At 35.2% G+C, this 18,167-nt stretch overlaps 2 protein-coding genes and 1 non-coding gene across 3 annotated transcripts; 2 read left to right on the top strand and 1 right to left on the bottom strand.

Moving 5' to 3' along the window:
• Positions 1-2,800: 2,800 nt before the first annotated feature.
• Positions 2,801-4,972, top strand: LOC104908567 (leucine-rich repeat receptor-like serine/threonine/tyrosine-protein kinase SOBIR1). Its single transcript, XM_010697686.4, has one exon. The coding sequence runs from the start codon at positions 2,860-2,862 to the stop codon at positions 4,774-4,776; it is 1,917 nt and encodes a 638-aa protein (XP_010695988.1). The 5' UTR covers positions 2,801-2,859; the 3' UTR covers positions 4,777-4,972.
• A 150-nt stretch (positions 4,973-5,122) lies between these two features.
• Positions 5,123-7,854, bottom strand: LOC104908568 (protein MHF2 homolog). The gene is made up of 6 exons (XM_010697688.3): positions 7,696-7,854; positions 7,559-7,607; positions 7,399-7,439; positions 6,278-6,317; positions 5,416-5,469; positions 5,123-5,327 (listed from the first exon to the last, which is right to left on the bottom strand). Exons 1-6 carry the CDS (start codon positions 7,714-7,716, stop codon positions 5,224-5,226), a joined length of 309 nt encoding a protein of 102 aa, XP_010695990.1. The 5' UTR covers positions 7,717-7,854; the 3' UTR covers positions 5,123-5,223.
• Positions 7,855-7,869: 15 nt separating this feature from the next.
• Positions 7,870-7,941, top strand: TRNAT-UGU (transfer RNA threonine (anticodon UGU)). The gene has a single exon. It is a non-coding gene; the product is annotated as a tRNA-Thr (tRNA).
• The last annotated feature ends 10,226 nt before the right edge of the window (positions 7,942-18,167 follow it).

Raw genomic sequence — 18,167 nt, forward strand, 5'->3', positions numbered from 1 at the left:
TAGACTCTTTTGATTTCATTTGAAAAATTCATATTGGTTCATCAAAAGATCTATTTTTGATCTCTTAACTTCACTCGTACCTTCATGAGTGACTTCAAGAAGATCCCAAATTTGTTTTGCGGTTTTACATCCCATGACACGATTGTGTTCATGAGGACCAAGACCACAATGAAGCAATTTTATAGCAAGAGCATTAATTTCCATCTTTTCGAAATCAGCTTTATCAAAATCAGATATAGATTTAGGAATTACCTCATTCTTGTCATTAGTGGTAGTGACTTCAAAATCACCTACCTCTATGACTCTCCATACCTGGTAATTGTCGGCTTTGATAAAGATCTCCATTCTGTTCTTCCAGTAAGTGTAAAACTTACCATTGAACATTGGTGGCCTCTGCGTAGAGTACCCTTCTTCCAGTTTCTCTCTAGTATTCATATTTTTCAAGATCTTGAACTCAACAGGGTTTCCTGAATATTAGAGTTCCCCTCTGATACCAATTGTTGTATAATATGAGCACTATAAGAGGGGGGTGAATTATAGTGAGAGAATAAGCACTACTTTTTGCGGAATTAAAAGTAAACTTGGGAACAAACAATGGGAACACGAGAGATTTTACGAGGAAAAACTTCCTAGGCCTAGTAGGAAGAAACAACCTCGACCACAAGGGATTTTAAACAACTTTCCACTATAATAGGCCAAAACAACTCTGATTACAACCTATTACTTTTCTCTCGATTCTCAACTTAAGTCACTCAACTCAAGTTCCCAACGACAGTTCCCAACAACTGACGTTTTCTCTCAAACTTCACTCGAAGTTCCTTTCTCTTTCTCTTTCTCTTTCTCTTTCTCTGCTTCACTCAAAGCTTTCTCACACTTACAAGAGTTCACTCAAACCCTTTTTTCAAAAATACACTTTGTAAAACAATGGAAGAGTAATAAAACTCGATTAATGTAAGTATGAATTCTCTTAAGGAAAGGCACTGACACTTTAGATAACTTAAGACAAATTAAACATATAAGTCAGACACAATTTTCTCAAATGAATTAGGCGCCTATTTATAGACTTTAAGACAAGACATGATTTCCACTAACTTAGACCATTATCACATGTTCTCCATGATTTCTAATTAATTAATTAAATTAAATTAATTTATTCTAAGTCATGTGCATCATCCACTAATCCATACTTCACTTCATAGAAGCAGTAACAAATACGTGGTTTTGCAAACTTGGAGAATAATTAATTTATTTAATTTAATTAAATACTTGGAGGATAATTAACTTAAGCCACTAAATCCACTAACTCATAAACATGAACAGTAAATCATTTAGGCGTGTAAGCTAGAATTTAGGAAATAAATAAATAAAAATCCTTTAGCTAGTTTTTAGGAAAAATATCTTTTTCAAAATCTTTTATAAAAACCGAAAAACAATTTTGTATTTCGAAAAATCAGAAATATTTTAAAAACCGGAAATAATATATTTTCGAAAATTAAATCTTTTAAATAAAATGTAAAACATAAAATATATATTTTAAAAAGATAAGATTTGAAAATCAGTTATTTTAAAATCAGAAAATCTATTTAAAATCTTTTCCTAACAAACTTAAACTAACTTCCTAAAATTATGGATCTTAGTCAAATTATCCCTAAAAACTCTAACAACTATATTGGGCACACAATTACCTTAGCGCACAATATTAGTCACTTAGTAGTTCCTAAATTAGTTTTAAAGTCTTGTTCCCTAATTATTAAGTCTTGTTCCTAAGCCTTGTTCCTATAGTGCCAGGTCTGTTCCTTTCATGGGAACAAACCAAGTTCCTTTGAGAATTCACCACGAACTTAATAAAGCTATTACTCAACCTTAACAAGAAGATTAATAAATACCCTAATGTATTCTAATCTTCATTCCATGCTTGATTCTTCATTTCTTGAACATCTTTACTTCGATCTTGATTAATTCTCCGCTTTAATCTTCAATCAAGTATTCTCTTAGCTCGAGCATGAATTACCTTGCAACAACATAAATAAAATATACTATGTCTTTTGTGGTTAGGTCATCTTCAAAACTCAAGGGTCAACAATTTTTTTATATAGTGACTTTTTTTTCATAAATTATATAAATTAGTATTAGGTCCACACTAATTTAATATGTACCAAATTCATATAAGCTTTTTACTTAAACTATATGATTAGTTGACATTTTAAGCAAATAAAACAAAAAAGACAACATTTTATAGAATTTTTAAACCACATAAAATACAAAATGATACAATTAAGTCACTCAACTAGTCAAATACTCCCTCCTTTTATTAGTTTACCCCTTTCTTTGGGGCACATTTGTCGAGATACTAATTTGAACCTTAATATCTCTAATTTTCGATAAGCAAAAATTACAAAAAGTTGATATTTGGATAATACACATTGAGACGAATCCAACAAGATCTCACATGACTATATTTTTCCTTAAATACAAATTACAAAAGATAGTCAAAGTCATGTATGTGAATAGTGTCAAAAGCCAAAAAAGGTAAACTAATAAAAAACGGAGGGAGTAATACTTCTATTAAGTGGAGTATCTCAACTCTTTAGAAGAATCCTCCATCTCTAAAACAAAATTAGTCAAATTCCAAAATAATCATGTCAATTAAGTAAAAATCTCCGTCTCACATACCCCTACCCCCAAGAACACGTAAAACGTAGAAACAAAAGTCGTCGATGAAAAATCAAAGTCGTGGTCAACAGTAGGTCCCAAAGAACATAAATTTCCACGCGGCATAAGTCTTTATAAACTTATTACTAAAAAAAATATTTTTCAGCTCAACCAACAAAATACAAAACTTCTCTTCTTGAAGCTCCAATGGAGCTTAATCTTACTAGTAGCAATCTTCAGTTCTCTTTCATCCTACTCTTTTCACTTGTCTTCTTAGCTCATGCTAAACTATACCTTCATCCTTCTGATTATAAAGCCTTTAAAATCATCCAACGCGACTTCGGCATCAATGATCATCACCCTTCTTTCACCCGAACTCCTTGCAATTCTCCTGCAGTTTCCTGTGAGCGTCGAGTTGCTAACTACAGTTCTGTTCTGAAGATCACTCGAATCGCTTACGAATCCGAGCAGCTTAATGGCTTTGTTTCCCCTTTTATTGGTCAGCTCTCGGAGCTTCGAGAGCTGACTTTGTCAAACAACCATTTTGTTGATCAAATCCCTCAAGAAATCATTGCCTGTCAGAAACTTGAGGTTCTGAACCTCAAAAATAACCATTTTTCTGGCCAAGTCCCGTTTGAATTGTCCAACGTTGTCCGTCTCCGAGTGCTTGACCTTGCTAGTAATAAACTTTCAGGGGATTTAAGCTTCTTAAAATACTTCCCCAACCTAGAAAGCCTCTCACTTGCTAATAATCTTTTCACTGGGAAAATCCCAGCTTCGGTGAAGTCATTTAGGAACTTGCAATTCTTTGACATATCTGGAAATGATTATATTCAAGGCCCCATTCCTGTTCTAAACGGGGTTGAATATATATCATCAGAAGTGCCGAGAAAGAGCTTAGTTCCTAGAAGATTCATACTTGACGTAAACGCAACTAGGAGGAGCAATGATACTTCATCTGGAGCTCATAGAGTAAGCTCAGGTCCTGCTCAAGCTCCCTCCTCGTCTGCACCAGCACACAAGCACCACCACCGCAAAAGCAGGAAGATTGCAGCGTGGTCACTTGGATTCCTAGCTGGAGGAATAGTAGGGGGTATATGCGGGATGGTGTTTTCGGTTCTCGTCAAGATGGGATTGGCTTGGTTACGTGGTGGAGGAAAGAATGCTGGACCGTCAATCTTTAGTCCACTTATTAAGAAAGCAGAGGACCTTGCTTTCTTGGAGAAAGATGAAGGTTTAGCAGGCTTAACACTTATAGGAAAAGGTGGATGTGGTGAAGTATACAGAGCTGAATTGCCAGGAAGCAATGGAAAAGTAATCGCGATAAAGAAGATACTTGAACCACCGAAGGAGGCTCAAGAGCTTACTGAAGAAGATAGTAAGATGCTGAACAAAAAGATGCGTCAAGTTCGATCAGAGATACAAACTGTTGGTAGAATTCGGCATCGCAATTTGTTACCTCTCCTTGCTCATGTGCCTCGACCTAATTATCACTTGTTAGTGTACGAGTATATGAAAAATGGAAGTTTGCAAGACATGATGACAGAGCTTGCCCAAGATAAGAGAGAATTAGATTGGTTTGCACGGTACAGAATAGCACTTGGAGTGGCTTCTGGGCTTGAATATCTCCATATGAGCAATAATCCCAGAATTATTCACAGGGACCTCAAACCAGCTAACATCTTACTTGATGATGACATGGAGCCTCGAATTGCAGATTTCGGGCTCGCTAAGGAAATGCCTATCGATAATACACATATGTCAACTTCACATGTCGCCGGAACACTTGGGTATATTGCTCCAGAGTATTACCAAACTTCCAAGTTCACAGACAAGTGTGATATATTCAGCCTTGGGGTGGTTCTTGGAGCTTTGGTGATGGGAAAGCTTCCAGGTGACGCCTTCTTTCAAAGCACGGAGGAGATAAACTTGGTGAAATGGTTGAAAAATGTCATGACTTCAGAGGATCCAAAAAGGGCACTTGATCCTAAGCTAATAGGAAACGGATATGAAGAGCAAATGTTACAAGTGTTAAAAATTGCTTGTTTTTGCAGTCTTGATGACCCCAAACAACGGCCTAACAGTAAGGATGTTAGGTGTATGTTGTCTCAAATCAATCACTAAGGATAAGCTCTTGGTAAATGTTCTATCTAAATGGTGGCAAATGCATAAATCTGCCACATTAAAGTATGTTAAGTGTATCTACCACGTTTATATATTTTGTTGTTGATCATTATGTAATCAAATCAAGAGTATCCATAATTTTCTGAACAATATATATTAGTACACAAAACAAATGAAGGGCAATTATAATTTTCTATGACAAGCACAACAAGATCCTACTAAATTATTCTTTAAAGGAAAGCCGAAATATAACTCAATTTTGCAAAGCTACTCGTATTATGGTGCAACATTTGAAACACTCTCTTCGTGATTTCAACATGTACAGAAGCATCTAAGTGAATGAATATTCAAATTCTTAACTTGACTTGTGAAATAGATGCCCAAATTCACTCACTCTACATACTGGCATTGTTTTAACTACACACACAACGTGGTCCTTGCAGTGCCTCAAAAATCCAACAGTAATTGTGGAAGAATTCGTTCCAAATGAGTTCCTTCTATCTGACTAAGACCCTCTACTTCAGCAATAGCAGCAGACCTTTGAATGGCCTCTGGATTAAAGTTATGGTTTATAAGGGAACTTTCAAATGGAAAGAATTTCGTAAATAGTACAACATAAAGAAATTTAACAAAGCAAACCTGTGACGAAGATCCGGAGAAGTTCGCAACTCAATTTCACAGCAGTTGCATTAGCTGTGATGAAGTTACACAAGTCAAATAATACATACATACTTCCGTATATCTTTCAATTCAATCTAAAGTAATGGCGTAAGATGAGAAAACAACATCAAAATATCACGCAAAAGATTCACGACTCAGTTCTGAAGAAATATTGGAACTATGACCAAAACCCCAAATGCATTTAGCATAAAATTCAACTCTTTTATTGGCGTCAGCATCACATTTACGTGAAGTGCACTCCAGCATTCATAATGATGTAGATCTATTTGTGTAATTACGTCCACAGGCCATTGTGACTGATTATATGATGGTTAGTAAAAGGTTTCTTTGTGAAAATCTGATTCAAAAGGCCTGATCAAACTCATTTGACCATAGAGCATTTATGCAGCTAAACTTTTTCCGTAGATCAAAGTCCACACCCACATAACAAGTAAATGAACAAACACTGAACCTAATATCCAAACAAGAGAATTTTGCATCCCCATCCTACACCCAAATGTTACTCTCTGTCTTCATTTTATAACCCTGGAAAGACTTACCAATACATAAATACTGTGAAGCCATTTTTACTACAATCTGTACAAGAAGCAGAACAACACTGCAGTGGGCTTAGCTGCAAAGTTTCATATGATTAGGCTCATATTGCAATTATCCTATGCAATTGACAACCAGCTTCCCATATGTAATGTAATCAGAACGTACTAAACCAATATATTTGTGTCAATCACAAATTTATTTCTGATGTCACATTGATTCTCAAACAAGACCCTACGTATACAAGACAAAACATTAACAAGCATGACCACATAATGTTTCTTACCAGGTGTTGGTCGAACTTTTTTAGATGTTCCAGTAGCTCCCTACAGCAGCCAAATTATTCAATGTGTCAAATCCCTGCCTATTCTATGCAGTATATGTCAAGTGGTATACTATGGTTCATAAATCAATTGTTACAACATCATCATCATCTTTGACAGTGACTATGGTTCATAGAACTACTAATAAAAAATTAAGCATATTCCAAATTTCCAACACCCTAGAAACAAGCCAAGTCAAAGTTGCATTGTTAGTAAGCAGAAAATTACGCAAGACATGATCATATACCAAGAGGAAGAAGAACAAATAAAATTTAGAAAGGTTAAAACAATTGCAATGACTAAAACAGTCGATAACAATTAATCTACAAAGGATTTGCTTAGGCTATATGTACCAAAATAACAAGTATATAAGCATTAAAACTATCCAGGTCTAGCTGACGCCAATTCATCAAAATCAGAAAGAAGCAATGAGCATGTACGTACAACCTACACCAAACATACAAGTTTCTCACCCAGGGAAATTTGTTCTTGTTACAATATGAGACATCAAAACCAAAGTAAGGTTGTAAGGTCAGTCATGCCTTTCGACCTTCAACAACACGCTAACACAACACCCGTGCAACTAGTCTCAAGAAGAAATCACACCCCATCAGGTTCTCCTTGAAATCTATGTCCACATGTTATATGTTCATCTTCATATATAAAAAATAAACAATCTAGAGTTTATAAATTATAACAACAGACATACATTTTTTGTTTAGATATCAACTAGCTTAGTTCGTTAACGTCTTGGGAAGTAGCGCCCAAGACCTGGGATCAAATCTCATCTACATCAATTGTCCTAATAGCTCTCTCTCCACCACAAAAGAAAATCATACATTTTTAGTTCCATTGATTTTGGTATCAAACTTTAAGCCATCAAGTGTTGCTACTTGCTAGCAACAATTACAAACACACATAATATACTTCCGTCCAAATAGCCAAAACTTATATGCATCAAACTAAATTCAAATCCAAAAAATTTCGGTCTGACAAATTAAAAATCTCTTTCAGCACAAAATCGACAGATTCTGGAATAAAACAAGAGTTTAATGATGAAATTATAGTGTATGTTGCAAATTACCTCAGGGTCCAAGGTATCAATTCCGTCATTCTTTTCTCTTTCTGCATTCACAAATAACATATACAATCAAATTAAATGCAATGTTCAAATAATAACGGCGTCTAAAAATTAGGTCACAAAATTTGCAATTAAGAAAATAGAAGAGAGAGAAAGAGAGGACCGAGGAATTTTCTGCGCCAAACGAGCTTGAAAATGGCGTGAATTAGGTCCTGAATATTCGAAATTAATCGAAATTCAATTGAAAAATTGAACGAAAATCGACTGCAAAGAAGAAAATATTGGAAAAATAAAACTTACAGGATCAAAATTTTCCTCCATTTGTGAAAGTAAAGCGAAGCTGTTTTAATGGAACACAAAAATCAAACTGGAAATGGCGCTACCTTTTTTTCGCCTCTCTCCCTCTCTTTCACGTCTGTAAATTGAGGGGATTTTAGTTTCCAAATTCGATTTATTTAAAATTTTAGCACTAAAGCCCCTATAGCTCAGTGGTAGAGCGTCAGTCTTGTAAACTGAAGGTCTGTAGTTCGATCCTGCATGGGGGCATTTTTATTAACCTTTTAATTATTATTTAATAATTTAATTTTTTGATTATATTTTAATAATTCAACTTTTAAATTATTAATCCAACTTTTTGATTATTTTTTAATAATCCAACTTTTGATTATCTCTATTATATAAGGCAACTAAGGGGGGACACCAAAATTTGAAAACTCCTATTTTACCCTCACAACCAAAACAAAATAACATATTCTACCACAATTTAAATTTAAGAGGGAAAAGAAAAATAAATAAATAATTTGGGAGTGGGGGAATGGATTCCTCAAAAACTTCACGGCAGTTGGCGAAAAAAAAAAACTACACTTCAATCCATAGACAGTGGCTCCATTTCAAAATAGAGTCCTCTTTCCCCTTTTATCATCAAATACTCTCTTTGATTACCTGCAAATCACAAGAAACCAACCAAAAAACAAGCGTCAATTCAAATCAGGTTATTACAGAGCATAAATAAATTTCATTTCTTCATAATCCTTTTACAATTCTAAAGTCTAACATTCATTCTTCTTTTGTAATAATTTAATTTTTTGATTATATTTTAATAATTCAACTTTTAAATTATTAATCCAACTTTTTGATTATTTTTTAATAATCCAACTTTTGATTATCTCTATTATATAAGGCAACTAAGGGGGGACACCAAAATTTGAAAACTCCTATTTTACCCTCACAACCAAAACAAAATAACATATTCTACCACAATTTAAATTTAAGAGGGAAAAGAAAAATAAATAAATAATTTGGGAGTGGGGGAATGGATTCCTCAAAAACTGCACGGCAGTTGGCGAAAAAAAAAACTACACTTCAATCCATAGACAGTGGCTCCATTTCAAAATAGAGTCCTCTTTCCCCTTTTATCATCAAATACTCTCTTTGATTACCTGCAAATCACAAGAAACCAACCAAAAAACAAGCGTCAATTCAAATCAGGTTATAACAGAGCATAAATAAATTTCATTTCTTCATAATCCTTTTACAATTCTAAAGTCTAACATTCATTCTTCTTTTGTGATTTTAACTTTTGATACAAAGAGAAGTTAAGTGCCATTGATAATCAACTATCAAGAGTAGCAAGCAGAGCAGTTGCAAGTTGAATTAGGAAAACGAAAAAAAGGTACTTCTTACTAATATTGAATTGCAGTTTGTTTGTTTGTTTGAACCATAAGGGAAAAAACCAAAAAAAAATGCACAAAGAAGCAGAATGGACATAAAGAACAATTTGTAATCTTATATTCACGAAATTCATTTTTATTGAGTGAATAAATTTCTAAACTTCTCGGCTTAATCAAAGTTCAATTTTCAGAGATGAATCAGAATTCATCATATATTATGTATAAGCAGATATCAAAAATCAGACTTTTGAGGAATTACAACTCAGACAATTTCGTATGAAATGCCAACAAAATTATTTGATTATTTTTAAGTACACTAATAACCCACAATTACATCAATTCGTTTCAATATAAACCCACAGGATCTTAGGTTTGATGTTGCTTAGGTTTACGGTGTGGTTTCGGGTTGGCTGTTGCTTAGGTTTGCCAACCCACAGGATCTTGCTCTTGTTTGGTCTCTTCGTCCTTGGCATATCCAAGGTGACCTTCTGGTGTTCCAGTCTTGGAAACGATTTTTTGATCTTTACCTTGAGGAAATTCAATTGGTTGATTTATGGGTAAGAATCCCTCGCCTCTCAAATGAACTCTTAAAATTTTGATTCTGTTGCAAATTTGCTAGCTGCTAATGATATCGGGGCTTTGATTAAACTTGATCAAAGTTCTTTGTTAAGAAACAAAATTAGATTTGCTAGAGCATGTGTGCGTGTGAAAATTCAAGCCCCTTTGCTTGAATTTGCTGAAGTCTGTTGTGTTGGTGATTCGATTCATGGTTATGTCATTTACTATGAAGACTTTTCAGTGGGTTACTCTTTTGTGGTGAAGTTTCCCATGTGATTGATGCATGTCCTCTGTTGAACTCCCCAAAAAAAGAAATTACTGTGAAATTGTTGAAGAATCCAAAACAAAAAGATCTTTTCATGACTATGTCTAAGGCTTCTGGGCAAGAAATGCATGGGTCCACTACTTAGCAAGCAAGAGTGGTCCATGCAAAGTCCAAACATGTTAATAAAGCTATTTTTTCTCCCCCCCAATCCTCTCTCAAGAATGGTTCAAAGTCAACTGCTGGTGGTGTTTTGCCTACTCCTTCTGGGAGAGGTATTGTTATTAAGGATGGTTCTAAGGCTGAAAAAGATGTTTCAGGTACTCTCCCCTTCCTCCTGTGTATGGGAAGGGAAAATGTAAGATTATAGTGGCCCACCCAGTGTTCTCTGATGACTCCTCTGATAATGAGGATACCATTCGATCCCCCATTGTCCCCCTTCATCCTTATGAGCCTTCTGTTACTGGGATTGAAGTAGCGGATGAGAATCTCTCCCCTATTTACTCGATCTTCTGCTCCTCTGTCCTTAGATGGAGACATTTACCCATAGATTTATTCCCCATGGGGTTAGTTCCCTTGCTCTTCTCTCTTCTCCCTCTGTTGAAAATGATGATAATACATTCCTTCTAGATAATGCTGGTTCTGGTAGCTTGGGTGAGCTGAATGCCTATGCTGAAATTTCCTTCCATTCTCTCCATTCTGATAGCTCTATTATGAGGCATATTGAGCAAATGGGGGTTGATCCCTCTCGTCAAGTTATTCTCTCAACTCAGTCTGGCTATATTAGGCGAAGCGATGATGACATGGAACATGATGATGCTTCCTCAGCCCTGAAGAGGAAAATAAATTAACTGTTTAGCCCCACCTTCCTTTGAATGTTTCTTGTTTTATAATTATGTCGTCATTAGCGTGCTAAAATATCCGTGGTACTAGCCGAAAAAATGCCTTCCCTAAGGTGAAAGACTTTCTCAAGATTTTGATTTTGCTACTATATTTATTTATGCCCCTGCAAGACAAGATCAAAAGCATGAATTTTTGCAAGAACTTATTCTTTATGTTACTTCCATCTCGCTCCCATACATTATAATAGGAGATTTTAATGAAATAGGGAGCTCCCAGGAGAAAATGGGGGGGGGGGGGGGGGGGGGGGGGGGGGGGTTGCCTGCTTTACTATTGCAAGAACTGCCATCTTATCCAACTTATTTGCGGAAATTAATTGTGCAGAAATTCCCTCCATGGGGACTCACTTCACATGAGGAAAAAAAAAGGGTGCAGACCATAACATTTTCGAACGTCTTGATAGAGTTGTTGCTAGTATTTCATGGCTAACCCAATTTCCTCAAGCTAAACTTCATCACCATAATTTTACATCGTCGTATAATTGTTGCATTTCACTAGAATTTTCTAAATCGTTGCATTCAAAAGCTCCCCCGTTTAGTTTTGAAAAAATGTGGCGTTCCCGTAAAGCTTATGACTCTGTTGTTAAGAAATCCTAGTGTATTAGATTTGAGGGTTCTCACATGTTTCGGCTATTCAATAAGTGTAAACTTCTCAAAGCTAAGTCTAAAATTTGGAACCACACCCAATTTGGAAATATCTTTCGCCAACTTCTTAATCTAGATCGCAAATTAGCTGACATTCAAACATTGTTACTCTCTGATCAACTTAATTTGCCTTTTTTACTTAATAAACAAGATCTCCTATTGCAAAAAAGATCCAAGCTTATTTATTTCAATCACGAATACTGGAAACAGAAGAGTAAGACTAACTATTTTAAGCAAGGTGATGCCAATACTAGTTATTATCATTCCCATGCTTCCATTAGACGTAGTAGAAACCAAATCACATAATTTAATTCGCAAGATAACAATTCGATTACGGCTCTGGATGAAATTGCCAGTGCTATTCCTATGAATTTTCGTAATGTTTCCGTTCTAACCCAAATTGCTCGTTTAATAGTAATGTGGATTTTGACCTTATTTCACCAATCATTTCGTTAGATTATAATACTTATCTTTGCGCACCAGTGTCGGGTGAGGAAATTAAGAGTGCCACATTTGATCTAGCTCCAGATAAATCCCCAGGCCCCGATGGGTTCCTTCCTTTTTTCTTTCAGAAATACTAGACTCTAGTAGGAAACCCTGTTATTCGTGTTGTTCAAGAATCTCTTCATTCTGGCAAATTACTAAGAGAGATTAATCATACTTTTTTGGCGTTAATTCACAAAATTGACAATCCGTCGAGTGCGAACCATTTTAGACCTATTAACCTGTGTTCTACCATCTATAAGATCATCTCCAAAGTGATAACTAGTAGACTGAAAGTAGTCACAGGGTAAGATTATTCACCCGTTACAAGAAGCGTTTGTCCCAGAACGTCTCATCCAAGATAATATTTTATTAGCTCATGAAGTCTTCCACTCTTTTAGGCGAAAAGGGGGGAAGATCTGGCTGGATAGCATTATAAAGTTAGACATGGAAAAAGCCTATGATAGACTGGAATGGTCGTTCATCCTAGTAATGCTTCAAAAGTTAGGTTTTTCGTCTACTTGGATAGAATGGGTTAATTCTTGTATCTCGACCCTCTCTTTTTCAATTCTTATTAATGGGAATCCTGGTGCACCTTTTCATTCATCCCGTGGTATTTGCCAAGGTGACCCTTTATCCCCTTATCTCTTTATTCTCAGTGCGGAACTTCTTGCTCACCAACTTGCTACAGCTTCTTATGATAGGCGCAAGCTTATGGGTGTTCATATTGGTAAAACTGGTATTATAATTCCCTTTTTGGCTTTTGCGGATGACACTATGATTTTTGCTAAGGCTTCTAATGAAAGTTGTTGTCTGATTAGGACCATTTTAGATAAATATTGTGCTATGTCGGGGAAACTTGTCAACTACCATAAATAATCCTCATTTCAAGTCACTAGTAACGAGGATCCTTCTGTTAAAGCTCGTTTCTCCCAAATCATGGGAATGGAGGAAACTAATGATCTAGGTGATTATTTGGGGTGCCCCATTATTACCTCCTGAGTTACTAAGGAAACTTTCAGCAAAGTCATTTTCAAGGTGTCGGCCCAACTACCTAAATGGAAGTCTAATTCCCTCTCTCAAGCTGGGCGTACGGTGTTGATCCAGGCTAATCTTGCCACAAAGGACAACTATATTATGCAAAGTTTTTCCTTCCTAAAAGTATTATGGGAAGTCTAGATAAGTCGTATAGGAATTTCTTTTGGAATAAGGACCTCTTGAACTCTTCATCTAACCTTATTGGTTGGGATAGAATTTGTAAGCTTAAGTGTTTCGGTGCCCTAGGAATTAGAAAGGCAGAAGCGAATAATATTACGCTTCAGCTTAAACTTCTTTGGAAGCTTCTAATGGACGGGGACAACTTGTGGGTCAAGCTAGTCCTCGAGAAGTATGCTAAAAACCAAAGTCTTTTGTTGCATAAGCCTACTTCTTTAGCATCCTGACAGTGGAAACAACTAATGAGTCTTAGGCCGATGTTTTGTAAGGGTCTCATATGGCAAATTGGGGATGGTGCTAACATTAGCTTCTGGTTTAAAAACTGGTTATTCCGGTATCCCATTAAGGAGCTGGTTAATCCAATCCCTGGTTCTCTTCAATTGAAGGTTAATGATTTCATTCTCCCAATAGGACTGTGGGATCGGGAGAAACTTGAGATTTTTCTTCATTCCAGTCTTGCCTCTCAAGTCTCCGTTCTCTTCCTCCCCTCGTCCCCTCAGGCGAATTGTTTAGTCTGGGGGCTTTCTGCAGATGGTCGATATTCGGTTAAGTCAGGGGCCCTATTAGCTCAAGGTCTGGTTGTTGATTGTGTGCCTAAAGTTGATTACGCTTGGATCTGGAAATTGAGAGTTCCCCCTAAGGTTCGAAATTTCCTGTGGAAGCCTTGTAATGATGGGCTCCTAACTAAGGATAGATTGGAGAGAAGTCATGTTTTTCTCCCCCAAGAGTGTGCTTTCTATAATTACCACTCATAATCTATTTCTCATATTTCTTTTAATTACCCCTTCATGATCGACACGTTTTCTTATCTACACCACTTCTTTGACTGGCTTGTGTTTCCTTCCTGCCTTTCTTCCACTTCAAGTCCCTCGTTTTCTGCTGCTCTTAATCAGTGCCACACTATCTTGTCTAGTTCCTCTTTAGTGTTATTTTCTATAGGATGGTGGTTCAACTGGTATTTCTGTAATAATCTTATTTTTTGTAATGAGACTACTTCGCATAGACAAGCAGGTGAGATTATTTCTAAATTCGCTTCCAATTGGCAAAAAGCATCATCTGTTGAGGGGATTGTCTCTAGCCTTCCGTCGAATCCTCTTGCTGTGTCCTCTAAGATACCGCGGTCGAGCCCTAAGTCCTTTTAGTCTCCTTCTATGGGGATGGATTTCAAGCTAAATTTTGATGGTTCCAAACTTAGCAGTGGTAGTGCTGCTTTTAGGTTCGTTATTCGCAATGTGAACAGTGACGTTATTTTAGCGGGTGCTCAAGCTCTGGGTGAGTCGACCTCCATTCTGCAAGTAGAAGCGTGGGGTCTTTGGGCTGGCGTGCATGGGGCTTTGTCTCACGACATTTCTAATCTTGTGATTGAAGGAGATAATCTTACAGTTGTCAATTTAGTTAACAAAGTGTGGCACTCTATGTGGGATATTAACAATATTATCTATGATGCAGGTGTGGATCTTACCAAATTCTCTTCCGTCCGATGTGAGCATATCTTCAGGGAAGTGAGCATATCTTCAGGAAAGCCAACAGAGTTGCGGATTTTATGGCTCACCGGGGCCACTAGTATCCTTCTATTTTGTATTCTTTTCCTCCTTATGTTATTGACTTTTCCCTTATCATTCGCAAGGATGTTTTAGGTTGGCCTCCGGATTGATGGAGGACTTCTTAAGTTTTCTTTCCTTATAAAAGAAAATGCTGATTCTTTCCTTCACAAAATCTTCAATTCAACTAAACCCCCAAAATTTGAATCTTCATGAAGTTTCGAATGAAAAAAAAAACTAAGATAAATAAATTCTAAATTCTTACTCAACTTTGTGTAAAATAACAAATTTTGAAATTCGAAAAGTTAAATTAAAATTAATCCTAACAGATCGTCAATATTTTGAAAGATCAAAATTATATGTACCTCTAATTTTGATGCTGATAACCAAAATTGAGGGTTTCATGAATCTAGTGAGAGAGAGCGAATTGTAAATTGCAATCAAGGGTCAGGTTAAAGCACTTCTTTTCTATGGTTTATTTTCTTCTTTATGCGGGTCTTTTCTTTTCTCTATTCTTAACTAGCTTTTTATGAGTTGTTCGCACGGGGTGGAAGAGGGTGGTGGCCGGTGGGGTTGTTGGTGAGTATTGAGGGGTGGAAGAGAGCAAGGGAGGAAGAGGTTAGAGAAGAAAAGAGATATATGGAAAAAAAAATTAATTTCACAACTTCATTAGGTTACCAGTTTCATAATTCAATATGAGCAGACACAACTAAAAGGTCGTATTATTAAATAATAATCAAAAGGTTGAATTAATATGAGCGAACGACCCAAAAGTTGGATTATTAGATCAATTTTTCCTTTATAAAAGGGAATTTAATGAGTCGATCGTATTTGACAATGGGTGGAAAATGTTTGACTCTCACATCAAAGTAGATATTAATTAAAAATATATAGTTGTGTACTTCTACTATAATGGAGAAATTCTGCATATTTCGTTAATTTTTGGCAAAATTGGCTAAAACAACATAAACTGTGATTTATATATACTGAGCAATACAATCTTTCATTGGTTCAGTTCGTAGCACAACCTTTAACTACAGGTGCAACGCTTAGCAAAAAGGTTGTCGCGGGTCATTGTAGATTTCGCATCATTAGAATTTTTTTTTTTTCCTTTTTTTCCCTCCCTACCTAAGAATATCACATATCTTGGCTAATTGAGCTTAATAAGGGCTTAGACTATTCTTTTTTCACGTCGATCTTTTATCTTTAATTTTGGAAGATTTCAACCTTGGTCCAAAACACTTCAATCCACTTTATGACGGTGAATTATCATCACTAACTGTGTAGCAAAATAGTATAGAGTAATACTACTATGCAATGAGCTTATCAAGGATGTCTTGGTCTAGTGGTTAAGATTGATGTGTTGTGAACGATGGATCACAAGTTCCAATCCCCCCTCCCCTTCTTTGTACTTTATACTGCCTTCGTGACTCATATGGATAAAAAAAAACTATGCAATGAGCTTAAAAGATGCAATGTGTGAGCGGCATAAAGGATGTTTAAGAAAAAGAAGGTTAATCTAAAATTATGAGTAGATTAATAAAGATAAAATTACTTCCTTGATAATTAGATCCTGAAAAAAGGAATGCCCTCTGCATTTTTTTATCTTTTTTTGTGTTGAATGTGCACGTTTCATAACGTACTGCTCTGATCTTAAATATCATTTATTACATTATGAATAAAAATTGTAACGATTGATCACTAATAAAGTATTTCTTTATACGAATCAAACAAGATCCCACATGCACTATATTTTTTCTTATATATTAATAAGAATATATAAAATTCTTTTTAATTGTGAATACTATCAAGGTTTCAAGTGAGCAAACTAAAGAACTTTAGAGGGAGTAGTTCTCATATATACTTCCTTTATTTTTCTATTTGAGACATTTTGCAGCCATTTAAGGTGATTTATCAAATTGGAACATTTGATATTTCTATTTTTATATAATTATTTGAAAGCCAAATGCATGAGCGCTCTCAATATTTCCAATCTTCACCTCCCAAGCACTAGCTAAAAAAAGCATAATTTAATAGAAACTTTACAAATTAAAATAAAAAACAACTCCTATATTGAAATAGGAAACTCGGATATAAATGATGATGATATATTTGACCATTTTTACAACAAATCTTCAAAATAGCTAAGATAGGAAACATCACTCAAAATTTTCAGTTATATTACTGTCTTATTTTGAAGTGAAAATCATTTATTAATATGAAGTTATACGATATCTACTAGAAGTCAGAAACCAAAAAAATACAGTTCAAATTGAAAGAAACTTAATTCTAATATGGCAAAACCACAATTATGGAGCAGATATAACCTTTCTATATACCTTCTTTCATATCGTTGTCTAATGCAACCTTCTACAAGAGGGGCTAATCATCTGATGTAGTTTTTATGATGAACTAGAGTTAATTCAATCGATTGTACGCGAAGTACTGACCACCATTGCAACCCCGCACAAAATTCTATCAACAAATCAACTTTCAACTGGAGTCAGGTCCAAACCCCACTAACACACAAAGAAACCCTACTAATACACCCACCAGAAGGGGGTATGACAACAAAATCCAAAAAGGAGACTAAAACTATCACATTGATGGAATTTATTGAAAACTGCAAAAAACCGAAAAAATCTAGAAAATTAAGTTAAAATTGCGAAAAGGAGAGAAATAGGGGCTTATCATGTATGAAAACATTCATGACAGCCTCTCTAGAGGAATTTATGTGAAAGGAGATAGAGAGGGGAGATGAGGGAATAACGGCTAGGGTTTCGATCCGCAGAATAAGAACTAATGTTATTAACCTAGTAGATGAATTATATTATTATCCTATATTCGTTTTTTTATCAATATAATAAAATTAAATTACAAAACTTCAAAAAATGAATTATATTTGTAAATTATATTAAAAATTAAATATGAATAGAAAACCACATCTACCACCCTCTAAATAACAAACGCAGATGTAAACAAAATAATAACAAACAAACCAATGATGATATAATAATATTACAACCTTAATGCCTTTTTTTTTATTAAAAAAACTAGTATTTTGGCCCGGACGATGTCCTTGTATAGTTGCAATTGTCAAATATATTATTATTCATAAGTTTCATAATTAATTGTAATAGTTATTCAAGATTTTCTATCTAGTGCAAAATTGGATAATGGACAGTATGACATGATAAGCTATTTTTTTTTTAAAAAAAACTTCTAAAGAAGTGGGAGATATAATAACTTTATAAGACTTTATTATATTTTATTTTGAAATATTAAAACATTGAAATTGTAGTGGATTGGTGGTTAAACTCTTATATTTTATTTCAAAGGTCATGGGTTTGATTCCTAATAGCTACTCATCGTTAATATTTTTAATGAGATCATAAACATGTGGCACATACGTTAGACAGTGCCATGAGACGCCGTTCCTTTGATAAGAACGATGTTTAACATATTTGTATAGATATTACAACCTCAACCCTTAAAAAAA

This window comes from Beta vulgaris, chromosome 7 (assembly GCF_026745355.1).
Source record: "Beta vulgaris subsp. vulgaris cultivar EL10 chromosome 7, EL10.2, whole genome shotgun sequence".
NCBI lineage: Eukaryota > Viridiplantae > Streptophyta > Magnoliopsida > Caryophyllales > Amaranthaceae > Beta > Beta vulgaris.